The following is a 14869-nucleotide window of genomic DNA, read 5'->3' as shown; positions in this document are numbered from 1 at the left end:
TCCCTTCACTAATAACCTCAGGGCCTTATTCCTTTGGCAAACTGCTTTGAGGTTTTCTAAAATCAAGTGGGAGGCAAATTTTATAAAATGCAGGTAAAAGGTTAAGGTAAAGGACCCCTGGGCAGTTAAAAGGTAAAGGTGTTTCCTGCTTGGCAGGGGGTTGGACTCGATGGCCCTTGTGGTCTCTTCCAACTCTATGATTCTATGATTCTATGATTCTATGGTAAAGGGACCCCTGACCATTAGGTCCAGTTGTGGCCGACTTTGAGGTTGTGGCGCTCATCTTGCTTTATTGGCCGAGGGAGCCGGCGTACAGCTTCCGGGTCATGTGGCCAGCAGGACTAAGCCGCTTCTGGCGAACCAGAGCAGTGCACGGAAATGCTGTTTACCTTCCCACTGGAGTGGTACCTATTTATCTACTTGCACTTTGATGTGCTTTTGAACTTCTAGATTGGCAGGAGCAGGGACCGAGCAACGGGAGCTCACCCAGTTGCGGGGATTCAAACCACTGACCTTCTGATCGGCAAGTCCTAGGCTCTGTGGTTTAACCCACAGCGCCACCCGCATCCCCCTCCTGGATGGTTACGTCCAGTCAAAGGCGACTCTGGGGTTGCGGTGCTCATCTGGCTTTCAGGCCGAGGGAGGAGGCGTTTGTCCACAGACAGCTTTCCGGGACATGTGGCTGGCAGGACTAAACCGCTTCTGGCACAACGGAACACCATGACAGAAACCAGAGCGCACAAAAACGCCGTTTACCTTCCTGCTGCAGCAGTACCTATTTATCTACTTGCGCTGGTGTGCTTTCGAACTGCTAGGTTGGCAGGAGTTGGGACAGAGCAACGGGAGCTCACCCCGTCGCAGGGATTCGAACCACCGACCTTCTGATCGGCAAGCCCAAGAGGATCAGTGGTTTAGACCACAGCGCCACCACAAACAAGCAGTGCTAGGATTCGCGCCCAGGGAAGGTTGTATTCCAGGATACTGTCCTGTTTGGATTCAAACTCAGTCCTTCTCCCCCAAGGAGGGGGTGCATTGATAACCCCTCCTTTTTCCAGTCCCTGCTTCTTCAGACACTTACCTACATGGCAGGAAGGGACATCAACAAAACCTTTCAGGAAGTTGCCCAGAGGGCTGTTCTCCACAGACTGAACAAGAGAAAAAGAGAGAGGGGAGAAATCAGGATTTCATTTATTGTTCTTGTTTTTAAAGCTGTGCCGGTTAACCAACAAAAGACAGGGGGTCTGCGATACCTCGAGGTCTCAATCCCTACCTTTCTCTTGCTACATTCCCCAGACACAAAAGTAACACATAAATGAACCACATTCATTTCACGTTTTTTTTTTTTTTTTTTTGCTTATACATTTTTATTAATTTTCATTGATTATGCATATATACAGATTACATAAGTTGCATATAACATAGCTGTTACAAGAGTCATATATATAGTACACAGTTATTTTAGCCTCCGCTGAGCCTCGGACTTCCCTTCACTTTATTGGTAAGTATCAGATAATTTCTAAAGTTACGTGTTTTATCTCCTTTACATATTTGCCAAACACTGTTAGAGTTATTCTAACCCTGCCAGAGTCCTCAAAGTTCTATACTTATCTCTTATATACGTCAGATATTTATTCCAATTTTCATGAAACTTCTGGTCATCCTGGTCTCTTAGTCTTCCTGTTATTCTAGCTAGTTCAGCATAATTTATCATCTTGTTCTGCCAGTCATCTATAGTAGGTATTAATTCTGTTTTCCAGCTTTGGGCTAACATATTTCTAGCGGCCGTTGTGGCATATAGAAACAGATTTTTATCCTCTTTTTTAATTTCCTTGCCAACTATTCCTAGCAGGAAAGCTCCAGGCTTTTTGGGAAAAGTATAAATAAAAAAGAATAAATATACTTTTCCCACATTCATTTCACTTTTAACCACCCGTCCCCCCAATCAATGGGCATTATACAAACACAGGCTGCAGACCTCAATTGATCCATCAGTTCAATTGATCAGAGCTCTAGCTGCAGATTCTAGCAGCATAATGGTGGATCAAGAAACTCATTAGCCTCGCATCTTAAACAGGGGGCTAGGAGCCGTTGATAAGTCTCATACTCCACGAAACCAGCCGCAATTTTAAGGTGTGTCAGATTATCCCCGCTTTCAATTTCCCCAAATAAGGGGTGCTCAAAAGTTGCAACATGGCCTGGGATATTTTGGTTAAGTTTATGTAATTTAGTTTTGCTTGGTAAATAAAACATGTGTAAAATTGCCAAAACATATTTTTAAGACCCCCAGCTGAAGAAATTTGCAAAAATTAGGTTTCATCCCCTAAAATGGCACAATTTACCGTCACGTGGGATTCTCCCCATTCAAGTGGCCCCCCTCCCAGCAATGAGTTGCAGGCACGGCTGGGGTGCCCCCATATAGAACTCAAGTGGCTTCATTACACCGATCCTGGTCCAACTGCACTGGCTACCAATTAGTTTCCGGGCTCAATTCAAAGTGCTGGTTTTGACCTATAAAGCCTTGAACGGCTCAGGACTGCAATACCTCAAGGACCGCCTCTTCCCATATGAACCTCCCCGGACCCTGAGACCATCTTCTGAGGCCCTCCTTCGTGTGCCTCCTCCTTGAGAGGTCCGGAGGGTGGCAACATGAAAACGGGGCCTTCTCTGCAGTGGCTCCCCATCTGTGGAATGCTCTCCCCAGGGAAGTTCGCCTGGCGTCTTCATTATACACTTTTAGGCGCCATGCAAAAAGTTCCTTTTTAACCAGGCCTTTGGTTGATCTGTTGGACATCCTATACACTTTTAGAATGTGGCTCTTTTGGGGTTTTTTTTATTGGGTTATTGTTTTTGGTTTGATTTTATATGTTGTGGTCTTGTTTGTGAACAGCCCTGAGACCTCTCCGGGTATAGGGCGGTGTATAAACTGAATAAATAATAATAATAATAATAATCTTGGAGCGGGTCTGTAAAGGGGGCCGACACTGGGGAGCTGGGTGTGCAGATGGGAACTGGGGGAGCTCAGGAGGAAGGAAGGAAGGAAGGAAGGAAGGAAGGAAGGAAGGAAGGAAGGGAGGGAGGAAGAAAGGAAGGAAGGAAGGAAGGAAGGAAGGAAGGAAGGGAGAGAAGAAGGAAGGAAGGAAGGAAGGAAGGAAGGAAGGAAGGAAGGAAGGAAGAAAAAAGAAAGAAAGAAAGAAAGGGAGGGAGGGAAGAAAGAAGGAAGGAAGGAAGGGAGGGAGGGAGGGAGGGAGGGAGGGAGGGAGGAAGGAAGGGAGGGAGGGAGGGAGGGAGGGAGGGAGGAAGGAAGGAACGAAGTAAGGAAGGAAGGAAGGAAGGGAGAGAAGGAGGAAGGAAGGAAGGAAGGAAGGAAGGAAGGAAGGAAGGAAGGAAGGAAAGAAAGAAAGGGAGGGAGGGAGGGAAGGAAGTGAGGGAGAGAAGTAGGAAGGAAGCAAGGAAGGAAGGAAAGAAGGGAGGGAGGGAGCAAGGGAGGGAGGGAGGGAGGAAACAGAGGCGTCCCCCTGTCAGTACCAGTGGGAGGGCGTCAAAAATGGCAGCAGAGAAAGGGTTCACTCAGAGGGGTCCGAACTCACGGCTTGATCCTGCTCCGGCACAGAGGTGTTCATGATCTCCTCCACGTAGTTGGCGGGGAACCAGAGCTGCTTCTTGCCGCCGTAGTCTCCTCGCCACCTAGAGAGGGTAACAGGAACAAGGCAAGCAGACTGACTTGGGGGGCACTGGGGGGCCGGCACCGCATGCTATGGCGAGGGGAGAGCCGGGGAGATGATGGGGAAACAGAAAGAGAGCGGTTAAGAAAGACACCATCACACTCACACACACAGAGAGAGAGAGACACCCGTCTTGTCAACACCATGCAGAAAAAGTGTGCCAGAGAAAGCAGGGGAGACAGGAAAGGGGAGATTTCTCTTTCCTTTCCTTGCCTCCTCTTACATGAGGTTGGAGGAGATTCCATGATGGGATCCGCCAGCCGGGAATGAGGGAGCAGCATAAAATCATAGAATTGTAGAGTTGGAAGGGACTTTGAGGGTCATCAGCAAAAGTTCCAGCACTTCTTTTTCTAGAAAAAAAGCCCTGAACTCCAGGACTCACCATCCTCCATCTTGCTTGTCAACGTTGTGAATAATGGCTTGTTTGCAGAACGACAGTTCGTCTTCCCGCTGGGCTTTGTAGTCATACAAGGCCTTCACTGTGCACTAAGATGAAGACAAGAGAGGGATAAGGTGAAATAGTAAAATCAGTAGAATGGAAATTAAAAGAAACTTGATTGGATGTTAAATGACAATAGGAATTAAAATGTAGAATACAATCAAGGTAACTAATTGTATCTGTAAATGAACATAGACAAACAACGTATATATACAGAAAGATTTATTTGTATATAGACACTGTACGGATAAAGTTGAAAGAAGAACAACAATATACAAAATCGATAAAGACGATGCAAAAAACTTAGAGACGACATAAAAAAGCCAGAAGAAGGAAGGAGGGAAATCAACTCTTAGGAGTAAATGTAAAGTAATGTGTGTATGTATAGTAAAGGTAAAGGTAAAGGGACCCCTGACCATTAGGTCCAGTCGTGGCCGACTCTGGGGTTGCGGCGCTCATCTCGCTTTACTGGCCAAGGGAGCCGGCGTACAGCTTCCGGGTCATGTGGCCAGCAGGACTAAGCCGCTTCAGGCGAACCAGAGCAGCGCATGGAAACGCCGTTTACCTTCCCGCTGGAGCGGTACCTATTTATCTACTTGCACTTTTGACGTGCTTTTGAACTGCTAGGTTGGCAGGAGCAGGGACCAAGCAACTGGAGCTCACCCCATCGTCGCGAGGATTCGAAACGCCGACCTTCTGATCGGCAAGTCCTAGGCTCTGTGGTTTAACCCACAGCGCCACCCGCATCCCTGTATGTATAGTATGTAATCATAAAATCAATAGAGATTATATTAAAAAAGAGAGAGAGATGCAGACAAGAGAGGTTATCGCCACATTTGTGCTAAAAGCAGCAGTCTCAAAATTAAGAGCAAACTGCAAACGAGCAAACAAACCTGTGCGGATTACATCCGCCCAATCCTTGTGTGTTCTGCCTTATTTATTTTACTTCCAGTGTTGGGGTTTTAAAATATATTGGAGTGCATTTTTTGCTAGGCTAATGGGAGATCTGGGCCAAGGGAAAGGATTCATAAAGGACGGACGAGGAATTGGGCAGTATCCAGAAGTCTCATTTCTCCCTTAACTGCTTGCAGTCCTATCCAGCGCTTATCTGGGATCAGGAGATTCAGCCCCCTGAAACTTTCTGTGGTCCAGACACAGTTTGCTAACATTGGAGATTTGATGTGGCAGGGAATGAATGGCAGAATTTGAGCCCTGGAGCAGAATCTCAAGCTTTCTTTGCGGAAAGCCTTGGCAATGCTTAGATTCCAGCTGATACCAGTGCTCGCCTTTCACTTGATCCTGGTGATCTAGAAATCACAAGGAAAACGGCAGCTGCAGGACACACCTTTTGTCCAAGGTTCGCACACAGGTTCCAGAATCACATGTTCTGGATTGTGTCTTAAATCACTGACAGTGCTGGAAATATGCATGTCTTAATTTCATAAGTAGATGGATCTTTACTGCGGTGGTTTTTGTTATGCCCTGTGACGGAAACACGGAAACTTAACTAATAACATAAATAGCAAGTAAAATGTTATATGTGTGCTTTAGACGAGGTTTTAGTTTTATGACTGCAGAGGAAAGCTTGCAAACATGTTGTTTGGAATTGGTGAGTTTCCCTCTGCCCACCCTCTAATTTATCAGCCACAAATAATTTCGTGTTGCCCAAAGTATACTTTGTGATTGCCCCAATGCTTGTCCAATCCAGGATTATTATTCCACCGAGACCATGAGGACTAGAGAGTTGTGAGAATAAATACTCTGTGCCAACAGAAAAATCCGCTGCAAAAGCTGCTGAGAAATGTGTCTTCTCAGTTCAGGAAATACAGGGAATGGCTTTTTCATTTTAACTGATTTTACGTGCAGCCTCCGCCTGTGTTTCCAATAATAATAATAATAATAATAATAATAATTTTATTTATACCCCGCCCTCCCCAGCCAAGACCGAGCTCAGGGTGGCTAACACCAGGTATAAAAACAATTGATTAAAATACAACTTAAAAACAAGATTAAAGCACAACATTAAAATGCAGCCTCATTTCAGTAGAAGCTCAAATCAAAAACTTTTGGGGGGATGAAAACGTCAATTCTTCACCAAGGCCAACTATCCAGACTGGTTCTACGTGGGCCAGAAAAAAGCTAGGGAATTCCCCAAATTTGTTTATGGTTGTGAGAATGCAAAGGAGAGATATGGAGATATTCAGAATTAGAAACAAGCCAAGAGCAGAAAGCATCCCAAGGGCCTTTCATGCTCACTCACCCGGGCTGTGGGCATCTTGTTGGCTTCCACGTAGAAGTGAGGGGTCCGCACCTCGTACAGCGCTCCATAGTCCAACTCCTGCAGGGAAGAGGAGGGCCACTGTCACAGCCAGCACTGAATCACAGAATTGTGGAGTTGGAATAGGACCCAAACAGTTGTCTGGTCCAACTCCTCTCTGCTCCCGGCCGGCAGCTACCTTGGCTCCCCCCCTCCCATTGAGAAGTCACCAAAAGCCCCAGAAATTTCCATCAGGGCAGTCAGGCAGAAGGGAGCCTCTTTGCCTCTGAAGGCACCCGACGGCTGGGCATGGAGAACTTCTCCCGGGGGTGTCCTACCTGAGAAAACCCCAGTTGCTGCATGGAAGGAAAACTCAGGAAATTTGGCACACTCCCCCTCCTGCCCACCCTGAATATTCCCCGTGTTTTGGGGTGACAGCAGAAGAAAACAAGAGGGGCATGAAATAAAAAATTTAAGATTATATATATATTCATAAATGTACCAACCAAGCATGTACAGTGGTACCTCGGGTTAAATACGCTTCAGGTTACATACGCTTCAGGTTACAGACTCTGCTAACCCAGAAATAGTGCTTCAGGTTAAGAACTTTGCTTCAGCATAAGAACAGAAATTGTGCTCCGGCGGCGTGACGGCAGCAGGAGACCCCATTAGCTAAAGTGGTGCTTCAGGTTAAGAAGTTTCAGGTTAAGAACAGACCTCCGGAATGAATTAAGTACTTAACCCAAGGTACCACTGTACATGGATATATAAATCATGTGTCTGAAACCCCACAGAAAAAGTCCTGAAACCATTTTGTCCCTCCCAAATTGACCTCAAATATTTCTCTGCAAGGTTGAAGGAAAACGGAAAGGCCTCCCCATTGTCTTTTCGTTCACAAATCCTGTCTTAAGGGTATGTCTGTGTATAAATAGGGTGAGCCTGTGAACTGGCTCAGGAACTAAGTATTTATCATTACAAAAGACTGGCCAGGCTCCCCAGGCAATCCAATCAAGTGACCATTAACTGGTAACCTGCCAGACAGGAGATAAACAACGCACTCAGATTTCTGGTGTAGACCGCCTTTTCTGTGATGTAGGTATGATATATCTGGGGAGGGGGTGGTCTTGGACTACACCCCTTCTGTGATGTATGTATGATGATTCTGGGGGTGGTCTTGGACTCCAGGGCGGGCAATTTAAAATGTCTATATAAGGGCGGGCACACCTTTGTTCTGGGTCCTCCTCCTTTCCTGCGTGTGAGGGGAGCACCCTGTTGCAACAGTTTAATAAAGATCAGGCTTACGAGCTGCTTTGCTTCTCAATACTCTCTGGTTGGCCTCTGTTATTTTCTCCGACTGATGGAGAACCTACAAAGGACTCTATATGGCTCTTGTGTTCCCCATAAGGGACTAAGGGCAGATTTTTGTTTATCACAAGCAAATCTTCTCCGTGTGGAAATGCGAGACACCCTTGGACCAGGCGACCATTGAGATCTGCTTATCCCCCAAAGGGCTCCATTAAGGGGATTTCCAGATCTTCTAAAGCACCTTTTGCCCCCAACTGGGCGCCTTTCAGGTGTTTGAGACTACAACTCCCAAGGGCTGATGGGAGTTGTAGTCCAAAACACCTGAAGGGTGCCCAGTTGGGGGTGACAGCAGCCTTAGAGGTTGCCAGCCAGGGCAGCGCCCCCTCACCGCCGTGCCCATCTTCTCCAGCGTCTCCTCGTTGATTGGGTAGCGCAGCTTCATCTTGCGGTACAGCGGGTGCTTCTCGTAGTAGCTGACCAGGTCGAGGAGGCTCTCGAATTCCGCCGAGCTGCCCAGCATGAAAAGACGACCCTCCTGCTGGATCCGGCAGTGCTTGATCTTGCCTTCCGCCCTGCAGCCAGAGGAGCCCAGAAAAATAGAGATGTTGGGGTGGTTCCACAACCCACAAAAACTCAGGATGGGGAGCAGCAGGTTTCAAATGCAGAGGAATGCATGTGAGCATCAAAATACAGGTAAAAGGTAAAGGGACCCCTGACCATTAGGTCCAGTCGTGGCCGAATCTGGGGTTGCGGCGCTCATCTCGCTTTATTGGCCGAGGGAGCCGGCGTACAGCTTCCGGGTCATGTGGCCAGCATGACTAAGCCGCTTCTGGCGAACCAGAGCAGCGCATGGAAACGCTGTTTACCTTCCCGCCAGAGTGGTACCTATTTATCTACTTGCACTTTGACGTGCTTTCGAAATGCTAGATGGGCAGGAGCAGGGACCGAACAAGGGGAGCTCACCCCATTGCGGGGATTCGAACCGCCGACCTTCTGATCGGCAAGTCCTAGGCTCTGTCCACAGCGCCACCCGCGTCCCTATCAAAATACAGAAAGGGGTTCTAAACAGTAGGAGGAGCTCAGCAGTCGGGCTCCGAAACTCTGCACGGGGTGCGTTTGGAGCAATTTCTGGCAACCGTCTGTCTGAAAAGGGGCAGTGCGGTATCACAGAATCAGATCCCAAGGATCATCTAGTCAATCTCGACAAGATCAGTGACTCGACAAGATCAGTGACTGGAGTGGGGATAAAAAAGGACTTCCTTTGGGGGGAGGGGATTTCCCCCCACAAACATTAGACACCCCACTTGGTTCTGCAGCATTCTTCGGACACTGCCCCTACATTTCCAGGCTGATCTTCATTCGCTGCTGACGTTTGTCTGTCTCAAGAGACAATGGAGTGCGCCTCCGGGGTGTGTGTGTGAAGTCGAACTGCTGGAGAATCACAGCGCCTGCTGTGGCTGCAGAGGCCGGCAACTCGTAACTGTTGCTTCCTGCATTGTTTTTGCAGCGTTAGGAGCACGGAAGTGGCCTCCATGGGATGCAAGCCTGGGCAGTGGGGATGGAGGTCCTAGGCTGCCCAGATGACAAGACCCCCCTCTTGGTCCAAAGGAAAGCAGAGCAAGATGTTTGGCACAATAATAATAATAATAATAATAATAATAATAATAATAATAATTTATTATTTATACAGGAGTTGCCGGAAGGAGGCATACAAGACGCCATCCCAAAAATAGATACTGTATTTTTCGCTCTATAAGACGCACCTAGTTTTTGGAAGAGGAAAACAAGAAAAAAAATATTCTGAATCCCAGAAGCCAGAACAGCAAGAGGGATCGCTGCGCAGAGAAAGCAGCAATCCCTCTTGCTCTTCTGGCTTCTGTGATAGCCGCGCAGCCTGCATTCACTCCATAAGATGCACACACATTTCCCCTTCCTTTTTAGGAGGAAAAAAGTGAGTCTTATAGAGCAAAAAATACAGTATATGTCAATGAGTGAGTTTCCTCACTGGAAATAAACAGGTCGCTCTTTGCACCTTGTTAACAAAACCTGAGTTTACACGAGGGACAGAAGGGGCTCGTCCACCTGGGAAGCAGGCCCACCTAAGAGAGGGAAACCTCTGACCCTAAACCTCTGCTGCCTTGCGGCTATGCTCATTCGGGAGTAAACCCCGAAGAAAAATTCGTACCCGCTGCCTTGCGGGACACCTTTGGGAGAAGAAAAAGCTGAAGAGTAAACGCAATCTGAATTAAAATATTTCATACCAAACTACAAAGGACTAACCCACTTGTTAAACAAACTCAGAGGCTGTTAAAAATAAATGAAGGGTCGACATCAAAAATGTTTACTGGGACTATTTGACTAATTAAGGAATGCAGTACAATACTGGCTCCCAGTACGTTTCCGAGCACAATACAAAGTGTTGGTGCTGACCTTGAAAGCCCTAAACAGCCTCAAAGGCCCAGTAGACCTGAAAGAGCGTCTCCACCCCCATCTGTGTATCTGAAGAAGTGTGCTTGCACACGAAAGCTCATACCAAGAACTAACTTAGTTGGTCTTAAAGTTGCTACTGGAAGGATTTTTTTTATTTCCACCCCCATCGTTCAGCCCAGACACTGAGGTCCAGCTCCGAGGGCCTTCTGGCGGTTCCCTCACTGCGAAAAGCGAAGTTACAGGGAACCAAGCAGAGGGCCTTCTCGGTAGTGGCACCTGCCCTGTGGAACGCCCTCCCAGCAGATGTCAAAGAGAAAAACTACTACCTGACTTTTAGAAGACATCTGAAGGCAGCCCTCTTTAGGGAAGCTTTTAATGTTTGATGCGTTACTGTATTTTAATATTGTGTTCGAAGCTGCCCAGAGTGGCTGGGGAAACCCAGCCAGATGGGCAGGGTATAAATAAATTATTATTATTATTATTAATCATCATCACTCCCTGAACTTCAGAGCATGGGAAGTCACTCAAAAGATATGTAATTTGGCATTGAGTATTCGGCTTTTTCGATTGTATGATCATTTGGAATGTTTTATAATGTGGTTTTATTGGATTGTTAAAATGGAAAATTTAATAAATATCACTTTTTTTTAAAAAGAGTAAACGCAATCTTCAAAGCCAGGAGGTAATCAAGCTTATTTCACAGTATAGTATCCCTTTCCCCGACACTTTTTAGCCTCAGTAGCTCCCAGACCCAAAACATAACACCATGTACACATTAAGACACACATGCGCACACTTTCTCCTGCGGGTTTCTGGGCATGTGTACCCCCCCTCGCTGCATCCGGGGGACGGAGGAGAGGCTCACCGGAAGGAGATGGCGTAGGAGTTGGGCTCGCCGCGCTTGCGCACCAGGAAGGCTCCATCCCGCGGGACCCTCATCAGCATGTGTTCCGCCTGCAGGCGGGTGAGGTTGGCATGGTACCACCTGGCAGGGACAGAAGAATCCATCAGTACAGCCTACGCCAGGTGTGATCCTGATCGGTTGCTCTAGGAGCCAGGTAAAGCAAGGGGGCTTCGAGGCAGTCCTGACCTGGGTCCCCCCTTTGCTCCCCTTTCGGAACACCCCCAAATTTAAAAGGAGAGGTAACCCATGTAAAGATTTTCACTCATTTTTAATTTTCTCACCGCTTTATCTTTTTCAGAAAATATTGGGTTTTTTGGGGGGGCGGGGTCTGTAAGCCGAGATGCATGGAACGTGGCTATCACTACACCAGGGGTCAGCAAACTTTTTCAGCAGGGGGCCGGTACACTGTCCCTCAGACCTAGTGAGGGGCCGGACTATATTTTTTGGGAGGGAAATGAACAAAATCCTATGCCCCACAAATAACCCAGAAATGCCTTTTAAATAAAAGGACACATTCTACTCATGTAAAAACATGCTGATTCCCAGACTGTCCATGGGCTGGATTTAGAAGGTGATTGGGCCAGATCCGGCCCCCCGGCCTTTGGTTGCCTACCCATGCCTTAGTTCAGGGGTCAGCAAATTTTTTCAGGAAGGGTCCGGTCCACCGTCCCTCAGACCATGTGGTGGGCCAGACTAGTATTGGCGGGGGGGGGGGGGATGAACGAATTCCTATGCCCCACAAAAAACCCAGAGATGCATTTTAAATAAAAGGACACATTCTACTCATGTAAAAACACGCTGATTCCCGGAACGTCCGTGGGCCAGATGTAGAAGGCGATTGGGCCGGATCCAGCCCTGGGCCTTAGCTTGCCTACCCATGCACTACACAGTGGTGCAAGAAATGCTCTCTGCACATGCTCAGAGGCACACAGGACTTATACCGACCGTTGGCCCATCTAGCTCAGTTCTGCCAACACTGGTTGGCAGCAGCCCTCTAAAATCAGGCAGATGCCAGCAGGGACTGAACTTGCAGCCTTCTGCTCCCTGGCCCTGAGTCCACCTAAAAAACCTTCACCCAACGCCCAGAGCAAATTCTGCCCAAGCCGGGCTGTTGACCCGTGTCTCCAGGGTTAGAGGAGAGGAAGAGGGAAGACAGGATGAGGTTTCTCACTCCTTGCTCTCGTGGGCGTTGGGCTGGGGCACGGGGTCCGTCAGGCGCATCTCGAACTCGTTGCAGCGCAGGGGCACCTCGCGGTAGTGGCAGATGAGGCTGTAGAGGCTGTCGAAGACCAGGTTGTCCGTCAGGTAGAACTTTGTGGCGCCGGCTTCCTGCCGGGAGTGAATGCGGCAGTGCTGAACGCGGCCGGAACGCCTGCGGAAGGAAGGGTGAGAAGTTAAACTATGGAACTCTCTTCCACTGGATTCTTCATATGTGGCGGGATTGTCCGTTAGTTAACGAATTCTGGAAGAAGATTGGTATAGAAATATCGGGAATTGTGGGTAGGAAGGTGGAAATACCTAAATTAATGGTTCTTATTAGCCTGAGGAGCACAGTTAGAAACAAAAGAGGGATTTAAATGGGTAAAATTTATGGTAATTTCAGCCAGACAGGTTATAGCGAGTAATTGGGAAAATGCAGAAGAGCTAGGGGTGAATCAATGGAAGGAAAAACTGAAAAATATTATAATCTTAGAATATCTAACTGATACATAAAATGAAAGGGTTTAAGGTCAGTGAGAAAGAGGAGGATTGGTTTGAGAAAATATTGAATTATTTGGGCAGGTTTGAACAATTTGGGGCAATTAAAATGTTAAAAGTTAAATAAATGTTGTGGAGGGAGGAGTGTTAAGGTATATAGAATTGTACATATGGTTGATTTGAATATGTTATTATTGATTATGTATACCCAATGTATCAGCCGCCTGGGGGGGGGGGGTGGTTCACTGTTTGTGCTTTGGTTGTTGGTAAAAAAATAAACAAAATAGGATTCTTCATTCATTTTCTTTTTTAAATTTGTTAATCACTTTAGCTTGTCCTGGGCATTGCAAAACAACTTACAAACAAACAACCAATTTGCCTTTGGCTAATTAAAAAACCTATGGCTTCTTAAACTGTGGGAGGGGGTGTCATTGTTTTCTTATTATGGTATGTATTTTTGTGTTTTTATATTGTAAACCTCCCTGTGATTGTCAAATGGAGGGCAGTATAGAAATGTAATTAACAACCACCAGCAGCATCAAAGAAAGTCCTCCACGTACATAAAAAGGTAAAGGGACCCCTGACCATTAGGTCCAGTTGTGGCCGACTCTGGGGTTGCGGCGCTCATCTCGCCTTATTGGCTGAGGGAGCCGGCGTACAGCTTCCGGGTCATGTGGCCAGCATGACTAAGCCGCTTCTGGCGAACCAGAGCAGCGCACGGAAACGCCGTTTACCTTCCCGCCGGAGTGGTACCTATTTATCTACTTGCACTTTGACGTCAGCAGCGAAGGACTCTCAAGGTGGAGAGCTCCCAGCTCATGCTTCGCACCCTGACAAGGGTTGGGGTCGAGCTCTTCCTCCCGACACGACCTACCAGAAGGAGAGGGTGTAGTCGCCCACAAAGGTCTCGCTCTCCCGAACCAGGAAAGTGCCGTCTTTGCCGCCCGTCTCGGTGCAATACTCGTGGAGCAGCTTCTCTGCGATCTGCCGCCCATCGCGACCCCCGCCCAGCTTGCCGTGGAACCATTTCTCACTGAAGTGCAGCTCATTGTTGTTAAACTCCTAAAAAGCCCAAAGGTGGCAGGAGAGGGGAGGTGGGAGGGGGGAAGGAAAGAGGGGGTTCAGTGGCAAGGGGGTGGGAGAATGGGAAGCAAAAAGAAGCCGCAGCATGTTTAATATCCTCATGTCCTTTTCAGACTTTGCTCATGTCCTTTTCAGACTTTTCTGAAGCATCTTCGGGGGTGGGGGGGAAGGCACGCATATCAACAAACATTGGGGGGCGGGCAGGACATTTTGTGTCACCCCTATGAAACAGGAGCTGACTGTGACAGTCAGGATAAAAAACTAAGAAGAGCCCTTTGGTATAATAAGAATAATAATACTAATAATATAATAATGATTTATTATTTATACCCCGCCCATCTGGCTGAGTTTCCCCAGCTACTCTGGGCAGCTTCCAACACAATATTAATGTACATTAATGCATCAAACATTAAAAGCTTCCCTAAACAGAGCTGCCTTCGTCTAAAAGTAAAATAGTTGTTTATTGCCTTCACGTCTGCTGGGAGGGCGTTCCACATGGTGGGTGCCACTACCGAGAAGGCCCTCTGTCTGGTTCCCTGTAGTTTCACTTCTTGCAGTGAGGGAACCGCCAGAAGGCCCTCGGAGCTGGACCTCAGTGTCCGGGCTGAACGATGGGGGTGGAGACGCTCCTTCTTCTTCTTCTTCTTCTTCTTCTTCTTATTACTCCGCCCATCTGGCTGCGTTGCCCCAAGCTCAGGCTCACTAGAACTCACGGGCAACGAAGCTGAACGTTGGAAGGTTCAGGACACAAAGAAATGCATAAACTGTGGAACTCCCTTCCACAGTTAAAATGGGAGCGCCCCCACTGCCTTCTTCCCAGCCAAGCGCCTCTGCAGCACTCCAGAAACGCACCTCTTTCTGCTCCGTCTCCTCCTCGTCCTCGTTGGACTGGTAGCGGGAGGTCTCCTCGGAGTAATAGATCTTGTTGCTGGTCAGAACAAAGTAGTGCGGGCTCCACGTCTGCCGAAAGGGAGGGGGAAAGAGTGTCAGAGCAACGGAAGGGGGTGAGACACAAGGCGAGGGACCCCCTG

The 14869-nt window shown here is 47.7% G+C and overlaps 1 protein-coding gene across 1 annotated transcript in view; it reads right to left on the bottom strand.

The window, feature by feature from the left end:
* The window catches only part of LOC308480741 (1-phosphatidylinositol 4,5-bisphosphate phosphodiesterase gamma-1-like), an 80682-nt gene that overhangs the window by 13425 nt on the left and 52388 nt on the right, over nucleotides 1-14869 (bottom strand). The window contains exons 14-22 of the mRNA XM_081012495.1: nucleotides 14691-14798; nucleotides 13630-13817; nucleotides 12229-12429; nucleotides 11019-11138; nucleotides 8112-8295; nucleotides 6422-6499; nucleotides 4105-4208; nucleotides 3588-3684; nucleotides 1079-1145 (exon numbers count right to left, since the gene is read on the bottom strand). Coding sequence (XP_080868621.1) covers nucleotides 1079-1145; nucleotides 3588-3684; nucleotides 4105-4208; nucleotides 6422-6499; nucleotides 8112-8295; nucleotides 11019-11138; nucleotides 12229-12429; nucleotides 13630-13817; nucleotides 14691-14798 — 1147 coding nt within the window. The remainder of the gene's footprint in view (nucleotides 1-1078; nucleotides 1146-3587; nucleotides 3685-4104; nucleotides 4209-6421; nucleotides 6500-8111; nucleotides 8296-11018; nucleotides 11139-12228; nucleotides 12430-13629; nucleotides 13818-14690; nucleotides 14799-14869) is intronic.

The sequence above is a fragment of the Podarcis pityusensis genome (assembly GCF_964106645.2).
Source record: "Podarcis pityusensis genome assembly, chromosome: 7".
In the NCBI taxonomy this organism is placed as follows: Eukaryota; Metazoa; Chordata; class Lepidosauria; order Squamata; family Lacertidae; genus Podarcis; species Podarcis pityusensis.
The sequence above is the reverse complement of the archived record's forward strand: the minus strand, read 5'-3'. Positions and strand labels throughout refer to the sequence as shown.